This window comes from Lotus japonicus, chromosome 5 (assembly GCF_012489685.1).
Source record: "Lotus japonicus ecotype B-129 chromosome 5, LjGifu_v1.2".
Lineage (NCBI taxonomy): Eukaryota > Viridiplantae > Streptophyta > Magnoliopsida > Fabales > Fabaceae > Lotus > Lotus japonicus.
In genome coordinates, this window is record NC_080045.1 from 31,380,253 (window position 1) to 31,396,648 (window position 16,396).

Genomic DNA, 16,396 nt, shown 5'->3' on the forward strand with positions numbered 1-16,396 from the left:
TCGGTGTCGATCCAATGAAACTGAAATCACGACGATCGGACAAGAATCAGAAAATCTAAGCTCCTCTCTCTCTCTCTCAAACTCGCGGCCTTGATGGGAGGAAATGAGAGAAAATATCATTTTCCCCTTTTTATAGGTGAGGGGAAAATGAGAAAAAGAAAGATTTCGCGAGTCCGGGCGTTTCGGTACTTTCATCTGCTGATTTTAAGTAAGTGTTTGGCGACAGAGTGCCAAAACTCAAAATGATGTTATTTTAATTGAAGAAAACGATCCAAACGCAGTAGGGATCAAAATACGCCGAAAAACTACTTTTTGCAGTTGACGTCGGATGACAAAACGTCCTTCTGGAAAAAGATCACAAACGTCGAAAGATATGAGACAATGCGGATGGAAACTTTGTTAGAAGCTCCAAACATAAAACCTTTCACACAGGGTCTCAAATCGAGCCTCTATGAAGACAAAATAATCCTTCGACGGATTTCCGGAAAGTGAATCCTATCGTGCATACAGTCGAAAGTTCTGTAATGGAAAACGGGTCAATGGAAAAATACCCTGAGGTTCTTATTTTTCCTCTAATTCTAAATTTCTCTTAAACGGTGCTCTAAGAGCGGAATTAGCCTTTTTCGGACACTCTCGACCTTAGTCCGATGCGAACACGACTCGTGCTATCACTTAAACTGACTACAGTAACGTCCTTAGTCATACCCTGAACTTAATTATCATATAAATAATTTTCATGACTCGCAATAGGGTTCGAGTCAGGAATATAACATAAAATAATATAATATAAACACTCAAATATTTAAGGCTTAAATAAGTTTTTGGTCCCTAACATTTACCATATGTTTGACATTGGTCCCTCGTTGGAGTAAATGCGGGCTTTAGTCCCTAACCTGTCAAAAGGTTTGGTTTTGGTCCCTCCGGAACTCTGGTCAACGCCGGAGCTCCGGTGGCCCCATGTGACATGGTCACGTGGGATTAATGAGGCCAGGTGTTATTTTTTTAATTTAAAAAAAAGAAATTAAAGGAATTAAAAACCCTTTAACCTAAACTAATCCCTCACCTAATTAAGTCAGTAATTAAAAGCATGAAAAAGAAAGAAGAGAACATGAAAACTCTGTTGTCATGAATACGGCTGGGAAATGAAGAGCATAAAATACGAATCCCATCCGAGACGCGAGAAAGAGCGTTGTAGTAAAGAAAGCGCATAAACTCATTTCTTCGCTAGTGACATCGCTCTATACTATATTGGCTCTCAACCCCACGGTCAACACGCTAAGCAGTAGAGACTGCTGACCAATGAATTTTTTCCATTAAAAAGAGTTAAGAATCGAACCCCCAATCACTTGTTTAAAGAATGAAGTGCTAAACCATTGTGTTAATTGGTTAGAAGTGGTTTCTTTGGATAAAAGAAAGTAGTTGTTTGACTATTTACATATAAAGATTTGAATGCTATTGGATGAAGAATGCATTTTAATATTTCAAACTGCTGAACAAAAAAAGTAAAAATTACATTTTTTATAACTTTCTAATCATTAATTTTTTAATCAATAGTTATAATTCACATTTTGTCCTCTAAAATTCACATCTAGATTATTATTATCATCCTATAATTTATACTATATTAATTGAGTCGTCATTCGATAAAAGCCAGCATAGACATTAATATCACCCGAATATTATTACATTAATTATAGCCATTTTAAAGACTTACTTTGGAAGGCTAATTATTGTAACAAGAGCTTCAAATTAAAGAGACTCCAAACTAACTTGATTTATACATTTATCTTTAATATTCATGCATGTAGAAAGAACAAAAAAAAAACAAAGATTAAAGCACAGGGACAGGGAAATTAAATTTTCTATTCCTAGTCGCTAAAGTGGGAGGCTTTTTTTTTTTTTTACTAAAGTGGGAGTCAAATCATGTACAATTTTACACATTGTGCCCTCTAGACATGTACACCAAATGATCATCAAGCAATGAACAAAGTAAATAAAGAACACTTACACATTACAAATTAGCAGAGTTTAAAAACAATTCCATCTTGGAAGAAGCTTGTAAGTCAAATCTCCCTAGACGATTGCCCAAAACTTTTTTCTACAAATTAGAACAGTTTCCATCTTCTTTTCTTTGTTTTCTAGCAAATGTGACTCTACCTCCCACAAGAATTTTAGGGCTACCTCTTGGATTCTTGACAAGATAGGTTCCTCGTCCCTAATGATAATAAATCCCTGCACATCATAAGTGAGCAGCGAGTTATGAACTTTATGACTCATACCATAAAAACATAGGGAGAAATAAGGTCAAAAGGGGATTAAGGTGGGAGAGAAATAATGAATCCTTTTCCTCTCTTTACATAGTTGAATGTATATGTACACAAATAGACATATATTTGCAACTACATTATGCAACAATAAATTCTATGTGTCTTGTACCCCAAAATAGAAAGAAGGCTCCAATTATCATCCAGTTCGTATCACTTTGTTTAATCAAAGGACTCATGGTAAATGATCAAATCTTCAGGGTCGGACATTTCTGTAAAATGATGTCTTTGCATCTAATCAAGCAAGCATGAACAGAAATTTTCATACATATGTAAGCATTTACATCAGATTTTACTAAAATCATTATTTTCATTTCAGTCACATGAACTATGATTTCATATGCACAGCACCATGAAGATAACCTTTCAGAAAAGTGATTACCAGGGGTCGTATAAGACGATCCATCTCCAACATGATATCCTCCAACAAGCAACCTTCCCCTTGTGTTTTGTAGCGGGATAAGAGGTGGTTGGCATGTAAAAGATCATATGTCCGAGGATAACTAGAAAATGGCTCACACCTAATGTAAAGATTTCTATATTAGCTTCAGTCAACTAATAATAAATATAAGAGGAGTGCTAGTCATACACTCAACACACTCCATATGATTGGCCTACTTTAAAAAAAGTAAACACATTTGTCTCAGTTTTCAAAAAATGTGTTGACTTTTTTTAAAATAAATCAATAACATGGAATGTGTCAAACAGTTTGTTCACAAGAGTGTGTTGCTAGCATTTCTCGAAATATAAATACACATTAAACAAGTAACTACAAATTAGGATATCACCCGTAAAGCCTTACCAATCATGGAAAGTTCCAATAAGACCCCGGTTGTATATTCCAGATAACGTGTTGTTCATATTTGCAGGAACTACATTCATTACCCAAACAGGAAAAGTATTTAATGCAACAGCAAATCCACCACAAAAGGCATTCATATCCATCACATTGCGTATTTCTGTCTCCTTGATATTCATCAATCTCCAGTAATGACGAATCTGATCTTGCCAAAAGAGAGTATCTGATGTAAATTCATCTGGACTTACACCTGTTGTTCAGGAGGTTAAATGATCATCAGATTATATAGAAAGGGACAATTGAGTGCACCAGAGTGTTTTATCTTACTGAGTCCTGCTATTTGTTACGATGGTTCACACACAAGAAACGTAAGGAAACAAGTTTTAATCAATTAAAAACAAGAGGTAATTAATAATAGAAGCCCAAAGTCTTTCATTTCTCCTTCGTATTCGTAACAATGAGCAAATATCTATCTTATTTATTATAATTCCCAATTGAACGGTTAAGCAATAGTTTTCCTTTTGATTTGAATGTGTTGATTCTGTTAGAAGTCCCACATTGGCTAGAGATAGAGCCAAGATAAGCTTTATAAGGGTAGTGCAAACCTCAACTCTTGAGCTAGCTTTTGTGATTGAGTATAGGCCTCCCAATTTCTAATATGGTATCAGAGCCTATCCTAGATCCATTTGTTGTGGAGACCTCCCATTATTGGGCCACCCGTTGTTAATCCCACGTTCCAGTCTGTTCAATCCTGGACGTGAGGGGGTGTGTTAGAAGTCCCACATTGGCTAGAGATAGAGCCAAGATAAGCTTTATAAGGGTAGTGCAAACCTCAACTCTTGAGCTAGCTTTTGTGGTTGAGTATAGGCCTCCTAATTTCTAATAGATTCTTACCAATCTCAACTTAAAAACAGGACACAGAGCAGAGAATGTCTTTCTATATCCATACCAATATGTACAAGATCATCAAGAGAACACAGACATCATATAGACAATTTGAGGAAGTGCTCAACTACATATTTGTTGATATGAATAATTTATCCAGAAAATCAAGAGCACACCTTTTACACTAATCCTACACCTCGAAACTATATTTCTTTTTTGCTTATCAGTTATGTAAGTAGCCAACCAATGCTTCAAAGATGGGAATGTTACAATGAATGATAGGAATAAGAATGAAATCATTGGAGATGTGCAGAAAAGATGGTAGTCTCATCTTAGGTTGTTTGGGCATGTACTGAGAAAACCCATGGGGGGGAAGGGTAGCTCACTTGGTGAGCTAAGGGAAATGAAGGGATTTGCAGGGTGAAGGATCAGGATTCAAATCCTGGTGAAGGAACTAATTTACTAACAATTAACAACTAACATTTGCCTATCAAAAAAACTGAGAAAACCCATAGAAGTGTAGGTAAGGAGGGAAAACTAGATGAAGGATAGTCCAAGGTAGAGGGAGACCAAGAAAAAACTATAGGTCAAACGATGAAGAGATATTTAGGGTGAGTTTGCATAAACAGCTTAAATAAGGTGTAATATCAAAAATCATTTATGACATAAGTGCTCATTCAGAAGCTTATATGAAAAACTTGACGAAATAAGCTCAAAAGAACTTATAGGTCAGCAAGGAGGGCAGGCTAGATGGATGATAGTCCTTTTGTTAGAGATTGAGGGAGACCAAGATAAACTATAGGTCAAAGCATCAAAAGATTTTAGGGTGCATTTGGGTAAATAACTTAAATAAGTGCTTATCTGAAAAAGCATTTTTCACAAAAGTTCTTATTCATTAGCTTATCAAGAAGCCTATCAAAAGATCAAATAGCTTATTGGCTTGTCATAAACTATTTTCATAAGCTTAATCAAACATTCACATAAGTATTTAAGACAAGGCCAAGTAAGATTTGGCCAATCACACTTAGAGTTACAAGGACTACCATTGGACTTCATTCATGAGAGCACATTATGGCATCATCTAATCCATGTAGCCGACCCTTCAAAAGACTTTGTTATTGTTGTTTCATCACCTACGCAAGTCAAATAGTGTTCTCAGCAAATTTTGAGAACTTAACTATGAAAGTCTAGATGGGAGGAAAGGAAGTGGAGATCAAAGAAGAACTAGCTTTATCAAAGTCAGTAGCAACAGAAAAATCAATGCTGAAATTTTTGGAGAAGGAGTTTGTTCTGGACTGTGAGGGTATTCTGGAAAACAGCAATGGTCATGGTATTCTGGAAAACAGCAGTGGGGATGCTTTAATTCCATGCCCAGTGGAGGAGTTGCTTCAACAATTCGATACCTCGAAAAAGAAGACAAGATCATGCAATTATTTTACAAGAAGGTTCTGCTATTCGCAACGTCAAGCCATATGGCCACGAACATCAGAAAAATGAGATTGAGAAGTTGGTTCAAGAAATGTTGCAAGCTGGAATAATCAGATCAAGTGGAAGTCCTTTTTCAAGTCCTGTAATCTTGGTTAAGAAAAAAGATGGCCCAATCACAATTCCCAATAAATTTCCAATACCAGTTATTGAGGAATTATTGGATGAAGTAGCAGGAGCTTCCATGTTTCCTAAGCTGGACCTCAAATCAGGATACCGTCAAATTAGGATGCAAGATAAGGACATATAGATAAAACAGCTTTTATAACTCATGAGGCACACTATGAATTCCTTCTCATGTCTTTTAGGCTGACCAATGCTCCCTCTGCTTTTCAAGGATTAATGAATGAAGTTTTGAGACTGTTTTGAGGAAATATGTATTGGTTTTTTCATTGACGGCATTTTGAAGACATTACTAAATAGGAAGGAGGATTATAATTCGTAGACCTAATGAGCTTGAAATTCCTCAATGATCAATTAGTGAGGAACAGTTTAAATGGGCCACCAAGCTCATTGGGTATGTTTCGAAATTCACTATCATCATTCATCACTGAGAAAAGAAAATTCAGCCGTGGATGCTCTTTCTAGGAAAATGTTGTTCACTGCTTTAAGTGTGTGGAACCCGAAAGAGATAGAAAAGTGGGAGTTTGAGGTTCAGCAAGATCGTAAACTTCAAACTATCAAGCAATGTTTAGCTGAGGATTCTGATTCTAAATCAGGGTTATGAATTAAAACAAGGAAGACTATTTTACAAAGACAAACTTGTGATTCCAAAATCTTCTGCTAAGATTCCTTTGCTGTTAACTGAATTTCATCGCTCATTGAGAGGACATTCTGGGTTCTTCAAATCTTTTAAAAGGGTGGCTGCAGTGGTGTATTTGGAAGGAACGAGGAAAAGAATTCAGGATTATGTCAATGCTTGTGAAGTGTGTCAAAGGAATAAATGAGACCTTGTCTACAGAAGGATTGCTCCAACTTTTATCTGTTTTCACCCAGTTCTGGGCTGAGATTTCCCTGGATTTCATTGGTGGTCTTCCTAGAACAAAGGGTAAAGACACCATTTTTGTGGTGGCGGATCCAAATATGCCCATTTTTTCCCCTTGGGACATCCCTTTTCTGCATCTGACATAGCCGCAGTGTTTCTGAGAGAAAGGGTAAAATTGCATGGTTTCCATCTTCTATTGTATTGGATAGAGACTCAATTTTGATGAGTCAATTTTGGAAGGTATTATTTAAAGGCCAGGTAAAAAATTGAATCCACATACGGATAGTCAGACGGAAGTGGTAAACTGTACTTTAGAAACTATTTGAGGTGTCTCTCAGGGTAGAAACCGAAGAACTGGCCAGATCACCTTGGGCAGAAATCTGGTCAATACCAATGACAACGGGTCCTGCAAAATGACCCCTTTCAAGGCTCTATATGGTAGAGATCCCCCTGGTTTACTCAAGGGTACTACCATTCCAACCAAGGTAGAGGAGATGAACCCGTTTATCGGAGGAAAGGGATATTTTACAGGCTGATCAGGCACAAGACAAGATGAGGGATCAAGCTAAAAAGCACATAAGGGAGGTGAAGTTTCACGTAGTGGGGATTGGGTGTTTCTTAAATTACAGCCTTATAAACTTCAGGCTCTTGCCAAAAGACAAAATCAAAAGTTAAGTCCCAGGCTTTATGGGCCCTATAAGGTGCAGGAGAGGATTGGCTTATCGATTGGAATTACTGGAGCATAGACAGATTCACTATTCACCCAATCTTTCAGGTTTCCCTTTGTATAAAGTAAGTGGGAGGCTAGCATCGACCACAGTCCTTATCTCCTATGCTGAAGCAAGTGTTGGAGGAACAACCATAGAGGATTTTGTCAACCCGGCAGTCTCAGATAGGGAATTGGTACATTCTTATTCAGTGGCATCGGCTGCCTTGTGAGAACAGCTGGGAACATGCTAGGTCTTTGCAGGAGGCCTTTCCGTTACTTCACCTTGAGGACAAGGTGAATTTTAAGGGAGTGGTATTGATATATTAAGGCCCAAACCTAGGATATTCCAAGTCTATAAGAGATGGAAAATGGGACAATTAGAGGAAGTCGAGTTACTACTGAAGTTAGTTAGAATAAATGTAGTATTTAGAGTGAGTTAGGGCCCAGTTGAATAATAATTGTAACAGCAAGAGTTAGGCCCAGTAGAATAATGACCCAATTGGTAAGTTGTTTGTAACTGCCATGGCAGTTAAAAAGAGAGGGGAGGTAGTGATTGGATGTTATCGATTGTATTGGACTGTGTAAGGAGGAAGTGAGGGAATTCTTTGGCAATAATCACAGTTTTCATTTGAGAATAGCCGGTTTTATCTAACTAGAACTAAAATAGCATCAACTAATGAAGTTCTCACATTGCAACCAAAACATGATGTTAGCAAAAGCTAATTTCTACTCTGCTGCATATTATGCCTAACTGCCTATTATTAAAAGCTAGGGCCTGAATATTGTTTATAGCCTATATGAAAACATTTTGTTCAGAACAAACCATATACATCAAGAAGCATAAACATTGGAATCAAAGTCATGACATTTTCTAACAACACATGATATATGTTACAATATGAGGTTTTCATTAAAACAATCATTTAAGATCAATAAACAATAATCCTCAAAGACTATTAGAAATATAATATAAAATCATTCCTGTGTTTTCACCCAACTTAAACCTTTAGGATAGTTGGTTCATGACAATATCTGAGTTTAGATGTGTGCTGTGTTACAAGGCACAACAGTTTGATAGGTTGAAAAGCATAATTTAAGAAGGAAAATGTAAAATGTGGAAACTAGCTTCATGCATTTATTTAAAGAGAAGGGGCACACCTATCTTGTTCAGGTATTCAGAAAACACTGAAAAGCGCTCATGACTTGCAGGAAGCTTGTAAGAATCTGAGTTAGAATTTCTAACTTGTACACAATTCTTGAGTGGGATATTCCATGAAGGTTTAGAATCATCAACAGCATCGCAGACATTTATAAGCTTTTGTTCTACCATTTTCTGAAAGCATGACGGATTATTTTCTTTAATCCATATAGCTGTCTGAATTTTTTGAGCTATGAGTCTCCAGCACATAGCTGCAGTTAAATTCACCAACTTATCCCAAATGACAGGATAATCTTTATCTTTTCTATAAGCAGGTGGAGCTGAATATACAAAATACCCATTGAAGCGAAGAAGGCGATCCAACTCCTTCAGCAAAACCCCATCTGCAGAAAACAAAATGAATTAACACAATAAGAGGGTTGGTGGGCTTTCCTGCACATGCACATGGGGTTAAATTTACGCATCAGTGTATGATTTGGAAAGTTCAGGGTGCCAGGTTGTTGAGTTTTGAAATGACCAATAGTTGGAGGGGATTCCTTGCATTTAAGCCTTAAAAATGCAAAGTGCTTTCAAAGTGTCATATCTTAAAAATATAATTCTCCAACAAAGGAAGTATAACGGAATGCACAAACCAGACCAAAACAATGTTAAAATGTCACACAGTTCAACAGCTAAGCAATTGATATAATTCATAATGGCGGCCCCAAAAGAAATATCAACAACGGAGATTAATATCAAATTATCAACACATGGTCAGGGACAGATTTCAAACATAATAATTAAGATCAATATTAAAAGAAGAGATACAAAGACTTATAACAATGAGTTACAATGCATTGATTGGCCTGTGATCAACTTAATTAGTAACTTTTAAAGGGCTGAAACAGAAACAAAACCAAGCAACTTCGGAGCACCGCAGTAATACATGAATAGAGAATAGACTGACATATTGGTCCCTGAAAATATCACAATTTGGTAGTGAAGTGAGTCAAACTTGTTTCATGCTACTCTAGTTGCAATCTCAGGCATGCATTAACAAGAAACGAGTTTGGATTGCGTAAGGACTGAATCGTACACATATACTGACACCAACTAAATTGCAAGTGACATACATTTCTATGGACAGACCAAAGTACCATTTTACTCAACAAGAGTAAATAAACCACATTGAATTTTTATTTTTTGACCACAAAATATTAAGTAAGCTGTCAGCTAATATATACAAACATTTGTTGTCAATATGAAATCATCTGCCAATTTAAAGGTACAATTGAATGCCAATATAAAAACATAATTAGGAAAGCCAAATACCATTCTCATGAAAATCTATACGACATCTTGAACAGTGAATCATTTCAAATGAACCAGTAGGATATGGCAGTTGTTTTGTGGACAAAGCAGAGATCATAGCACCAATCCCTCGCTCTAATGCAAATTGAATCTGATTTTCATGACCATCCTTGGGGGCAAAGGACATGGTTTTTATATTCAAGGGAAGAAGATAAGCTGAAAAGCTGGCCACACCACAGCCAACATCCAGAACTTGAACTACCCCTGCAGAACGCAGATCGCCAGCCTCATTTGTAATCATATGTCCAAGCCTGCATTTGTAAAGCCATCAAATAACTAATTACCACGTTTCACACTACACAACCAAGGATAAATATGCCACGGTGATCAAAGCACCCAATAAAGGCTTGTTAGTTTAAGCTTAAAAATGTGATTCTGTTACATTCTTTTAGAGCTTTTTTTTCCTTTTTCGGAACTACTTTTTTTAGCTTCTGATAAAAGCACAAAAACAACTTTTTTATTAGGATTTAGTTTTTTCTCAAAAATAACTTACAAAACTATTGTAGTATGTTAATGTTAGAATATAATATAAAACCATTCATTTAGCCCTTACCCAACAGCTTAAACTTTTGGGATAAGTGGTTGTTTGACATGGTATCAGAGCCTCTATGACTTAGCGGTCTAGAGTTCGATCCTTGCTCCCCTCACTTTCTATTAAAATGTGGAATTTAAGCACATGTTAGGTGGGCCTGTGCATTTATCCATGCTTCAAGCCCAAAGGGCTCTTGCATGAGGGGGCGTGTTAGAATATAATATAAAACCATTCATTTAGCCCTTACCCAACAGCTTAAGCTTTTGGGATAAGTGGTTGTTTGACAGTTAACATTTCTATTGTTTTAATGAAAAAAACACATTTTCTTTTGGAAAATACAAACAAACAAGCCCTAAAGAGTAAAGAGAGACAACTCTAAGAAAAGACAACAAAAATCAGCATCTTTATAAAACAGTTGAACTACTCATACAATATACATACATGCCATGCTCATCGTTGCTTTGGAGCACCGATGAATAACAGTTTCCAACAAAGCTGTAGGCTGAATATATGTTGCAATTTACATATTATAGACCATATTGAGTTATGATTTTTATCGTAAGGCCATAAGCCTAAAAATAAGCTTTGAAAGCATAGATAGGCATTCCATAGGCCCAACCACAGCTAAGTTTATCCATTAGAATATTTTGGGTTTTAATTTCTATTGACTTTTGTATTAGATTTTATTTAATACTTTCCTCGGAAACCGATGTAATTATGTGATATATTATGGGTTTGAGATGCCATGTATATATGTTTATTGGAGCTGAGCCCAATTAGTAAGTGTGGTGAACTGTGGTGTAGGCCAAGTAACTTAGGGTCCATGATAGGTGGAAACTATGATTACTGTCATATCATATAACCAAGATACACTGATTGCACACTCTTCTGTTAAGGTTTCAACCAAAGAGAGAGAGAGAGAGAGAGAGAACGAGAGGAAGATCTTGTCTTAGAGTGTTCATTGTTGAAGGTAGTTGATTTCATTTGGTCTTCAAAAAGATACGCAATTTATATTTTTTTTCTTGGTATTCTAAATCATTGCATAGATCCAATAATATTCAACATAAGCAGTATTAAAAGGATAAAAATTGACATCTAGCATTGTTTGAAAAAAGAATTCATTTTATCAGTTTCATATAATCATCCTCAACTGATGCTTCCTATATAAGCTTATTTAATTGGAGGAAAAAGAAATCATCAGCTATCCTTAGAGAAAATGAAAATAGGAAACAGAAATGAGTGAAATACAGCTACCTCTCTATGTACTCAGATGCCCCATACTTGAAATGGGTACCACCACCAGGAAACCACCAGAGCTGGCCTTTCTCATGGACCCAATTTTGGCCTCCTTTGACTTCTGCAAGATGTGTGTGATTCACATTACTTCGCCAAACATAATCCCTGCTAATAGGCCATTTGATAGGTATTTTATAATCCTTTGGTGGTGGAACCAAGCAAAATAAGCGCTTTTCAAGTGGAGGACAGTGTCTCTCTAATTCTTCTTTTCTAGAAACATCAAGGTTTGGGATCAATGTTGCCACATACGAAACATCATGGCAGGGAATATACTCATTGAACCTCAAAGGGCATACATCTATTCCAGTTTCAGGAATTACTAGAGGAGTTTTGCGGTAAGTCAGAGCAACTTTATTTGCAAATCTGGAAGTGCCTACAAGAGTTAGAAATATTCGTATATCAGTCATAAAGCAGCAATAGGAAAGTACATGTTTCAACTTTCAACAAAAGTTTTCAAATAATACACTCAGTGATACCTCCCCCAGATATGTAATTGAAAACTGTTTGGAACTCAATCAAGGTCTTTAAATAAATCACATGTTGATACCATTTGGAGAAGAGCACGCTACTTGGGTTTTACAGCATTAAAATCATTCATTCCAAATAGAAGACACTACTATTGATATCCACTAACTCGAATCTAACAATTTGAAAATGCTTAATGACATTGATATCTTCCTACCCATTAAAATAAAAATCAAATACTCAATGTAAAAGCTGATATTATTAGTAACAGAAGCATATTTTAGAGAAATTAGTATGAAATTATTAGAAATTGCTACCATAATGTGAAACCCTAATCAAGAATTCCGAAAAATTGAACTTGAGTTGAGCTGAAGAGGTTACTTACCATTGGATGAGGCACTGTTGGCAGTAGAATTTGAAGAAGAAGAAGGGGCAGGGAGCTGAGATATGTAAAGGGGAGCATTGTTGCCAAACATGGTGCCAGCATAAAAGGAAACAATCATCAAAAGCAAAGAAGCCATTATAATCTGCCCAGATTTGGAATCAAAGGCAGAACCAATGGCAAAACCTCCCATTTTTGTTCCTACTTCCTTCTTCTTCTTCTTCACTGCAACAACTGGATTTCGTTGTAAAAATGGTTCAGAGAGAAAGAAAACAGAGGAAGACGCTGAATCTGAGCATTGTGGTGGAGGGAGAAAGAGAGCTTGGAGTTGTGTGCATCCAAGCCTTTCAGATCGGTGAAATTTACTTCGCTTTTTCCTTTTTTTCTTTTTCTTCTTATTAGTTTAGTGGTTGTTTAGTTTGAATTAGAATTCCGTGTCACGCCCGAATGGTACTTAAGTGGTAAGAGCTCAGCTAGGTAAAATATGAGTCGGGAAGAAAAGATTCACTGATCAATCAATATCATTTATCTAGGTGCACGGGCAGATCTGATGAACCCGCCCGGCCCAACCCTATCCCATAGCAAAAATGCGGGTTGGATTGAACAAATAATAATCGGATGGATTTTATTATAATCCAACTATGTTCGGATTGGATGTCGGATTTAGAAATAAATTTATCCGACCTAACCCGAAATCCAAACTTAATATTTTATTTGATATATATTTTTTAATCTTACCCCACTCATACATGACCAAAACTTATCGGAAGTCTAGAATTAGAAATTTTTTTCACAGTTTCAAGATAAACCATTTTAAGCATAGTGAAACCATAGGGACCATATGCTTCGCTACCACGGGCATCGGCTGCACCAACAAGTTTCCTCTGATGAACAAAGTTTTATGATGTGTCATATTTGGATGCTGGAAATTGCCGTTTCTGGGATCCTAATTATGCCTTGCCACATAAACCTGTCTATAGAGAGTGGAAGTGAGGGCTTCCTGGACAGGTTGCCCCACGAGTGGGGGTATGATTTGGACAACGTGAGCTAGTGACTTAGATTATCTCCTCTGCGACTCTTCCCTTGCAAACTGCAAGTCATTGTGAACCATGAGCTTGACAGTCTTGGCTAAGTTTTTTATACTTGAGAGGTACGATTGCTACTTGATCCGCAATTGTTTGTAAAATTCATTTTGTGTTCGGACTTCAATTGCATACGCCAACTTAGATCGTGAGACGAGGATGAAATTTTTTCAATAGCGAGACAAGTCATACTGAGCATGTCAATTTGTTGGTTCAAATAGATTTTAGGTCTAGGGTTGTCGTGTGAGTTAGTTAGGAAAATTAACGTAACGATTCCCTAATCAAGCGATTACCTGAGGAAAGGACTTTGTTCGTCAATGTAGGTTCCTAAGACACTCAAAAAATCAGTAAGGTTGAGGACGAGGTAAACTGAGGTAATGACTTAAAATGGATAAATAAAAGCTTAAATGATTGAAAGTAAAGACTGGGATGTAAAGTAAGTGCTAAAAAAATTGCTGGAAAGATAAAAGTTAATAAAGTAAATGAAATGAGAAAATACGAGAAATGTATATGTTGTATTGATGGTTTGATTGTGGTTTTTGTACGATTAACTCTCTCCTTATTTATACAGAGATATCGGATAACTATAATAGTTGATCTGAAATAATCCACTAACCCATATTATGTTTCTCCAAGCACTCACAGGTTGTGAAGTGTGAGTGTCTTATCCCTCCTAATCAACCTGACATATAACTCTAAACCTATCTTCCTTGTATTGATTAGTTCATAATGGAAAACCACATTTTCTATTATTTAGTAACAGAACCAATTGCTTAGTCTGCACGTGAGAAACCCCTCGAAGCCTCAAAATATCTTTTCATTTCTATTTTAGCTTGTATCTTTGCCCACAAATCCGGTCCAAATGCATGATTGCTCACGCTCGACTCAGTAGGTTCACTATTTCAATAGCTAAGCTCATAACTTCAACTAGAAATGACAATGAGTAGGATCTAGGTAGAGTACTATAGTACCTGTCTCTATACCCACATTTTTAAAAATACACGTACCTGTCAACATACCCGCGTGAGTACCAATTTGGATGCTCATCCACATATCCTCCGAGTACTTACATGCCCGTACTCGTACCCATTACTCGCAATTCAGTTAACATAACAATTGTTAATAGCATTGATTATAAATACAAAAAATTATGTGAATATTTAAAAACTAAAATCATTTAACTAATATACATTTTTTAAAATGAGTAAGTGAGAAAATCATAATTTTGAATTTATAATATAGATTCTATTAAAATAGTCCTAAGGTTGTAACAAAAAAAGGTTGTAGGATAATAACTTACTTTTTTTTTTCAAAAATAAGTGGAATAAATTAGCAACAATAAATATAGGCTTAATTTCACTTTTGGTCCCCAATTTTGTTATTTCTATGAAAACCGTCCTCAATGAAGAAATTAGCAAAAAGCATTCTCAAAGTTACCCTCTGTTAACACATTTGGTTCCTTTAGTATTTTTCATCCAAAATCTAACGGTTTGAGAGACCAAAAGTGCAATTAAGTCAACTTCCTCACCATCGTGACCTGCACTTTTGGTCGCCCAATTTTCCATTTCATCCACTTAATTGCACTTTTGATCCCTCAGACCGTTAGATTTTGGATGGAAAATACTAGAGGGACCAAAGATGTTAACAGATGGTTACTTCAGGATGCTTTTTGCAAACTTCTTAGTTAGGGGACGATTTTCGCAGAAAGGATAAAATTAGGGGACTAAAAGTGCAATTAAGCCATAAATATAATATTAATCATCACTTATTCACTTAATTTTAGAAAAAGAGTAAGTTACAAAATTATAACTTTAATTAAGTTTTTTTTAGAGAATCTTTAATTAAGTTTGTTAAAATTATAAAGTATGTGTGTATAATAAAGTGTGTGTCGGTATGAGGTGGGTTGGGTATTATAGTACCCATTCCGGCACTCATAACCACTATTTTTTACGGGTATTTACTCATACCTATCTAACGGGTTTTTACCCTATTCTTTGTGGGTATTTTTTGCGGATACCCACCTAATGGGTCTGAGACCCATTACCATTCCTAGCTTCGACTATTCTTCCATTATCTACTTCCTATACGCAACGACTATTGCTGCAAAAACAATCGTTACATACTTTTTGGGTGCCAACACCGGATACTATTTTATTATTTGTAATACGATTTATGATTAATTAATACGTAGTGTCAGTGTAAAACTTAACCAACGACATTATGTCGCATAAGAACAAACAGTCACATTTCTTTTGAATTTTAATTAAAATATCTTGTTTCTAATACAGAGGAAATTAATTGGATGTCAACATAAAACAAAACATCAACCATTTTATGGAAATGATCAATAGTGGAATACAGTAATATTTTGAACTTGCAAACAAACAATCAAAAGTTCAAAATATATAGTGCATCTTTGGATACACAATATAGAAACATGACGAAACTAAAATCATGGTAGATAGAAACAAAAGTTAGGGGAAATTGCTTCTTCCCACCATGATTTTGCCTTCCCGTGATTTTCCACCCGGTATCGAAACTAATTAACCAATCAAGAAGGCCTCCCGCATTCACTTTTAGTTTGTATACCGCCTATGCTTGAAACAACCAGAGAAGAAGCAAGCGGTCCTTTGCAATCAGCTATAAAACGAAAGATCAAGCTTCAGCACTGCTCATATAACATAGTTTTGACAGGGATTTCTGAGGATGAAACCAGATTGAGAACAGGAATAATGCAAAACTGAGGAAAGTCTCGCCAGCAAGAGGATTGCTGAGGAGTCCCAGCCCCAGAGTTTCAAAATTGAAAATGCAAATGCCACATGAATAAGGATGGATTTTCAGGATTTTCTTACGGTTTAGTGAAGAAATTTTAGAGGATAGAATGTCATTCCACTAATAGATGGAGTTTAAATAGAGTGAGTAGGATTCAGAAGTAACTGCATC

General features: G+C 36.1%; 1 protein-coding gene across 1 annotated transcript; it reads right to left on the minus strand.

Moving 5' to 3' along the window:
• Positions 1 to 1,749: 1,749 nt before the first annotated feature.
• On the minus strand, positions 1,750 to 12,756 carry LOC130717865 (probable methyltransferase PMT7). Its single transcript, XM_057568245.1, has 7 exons — positions 12,375 to 12,756; positions 11,483 to 11,897; positions 9,658 to 9,947; positions 8,346 to 8,729; positions 3,127 to 3,373; positions 2,707 to 2,845; positions 1,750 to 2,232 (listed from the first exon to the last, which is right to left on the minus strand). The coding sequence occupies exons 1-7, from the start codon at positions 12,562 to 12,564 to the stop codon at positions 2,074 to 2,076; spliced, it is 1,824 nt and encodes a 607-aa protein (XP_057424228.1). The 5' UTR covers positions 12,565 to 12,756; the 3' UTR covers positions 1,750 to 2,073.
• Between the last annotated feature and the right edge of the window lie 3,640 nt (positions 12,757 to 16,396).

Bases quoted from the DNA above. Each gene is read 5' to 3' on its own strand.
- LOC130717865 (XM_057568245.1), bottom strand. From the start codon at position 12,564: ATGGGAGGTTTTGCCATTGGTTCTGCCTTTGATTCCAAATCTGGGCAG. The intron at 8,730-9,657 runs GTATTTGGCTTT...TGTTTTCTGCAG, and splicing joins TATAGATTTTCATGAGAATG to ATGGGGTTTTGCTGAAGGAG. The intron at 2,846-3,126 runs GTAAGGCTTTAC...TCTTTACATTAG, and splicing joins ATTGGAACTTTCCATGATTG to GTGTGAGCCATTTTCTAGTT.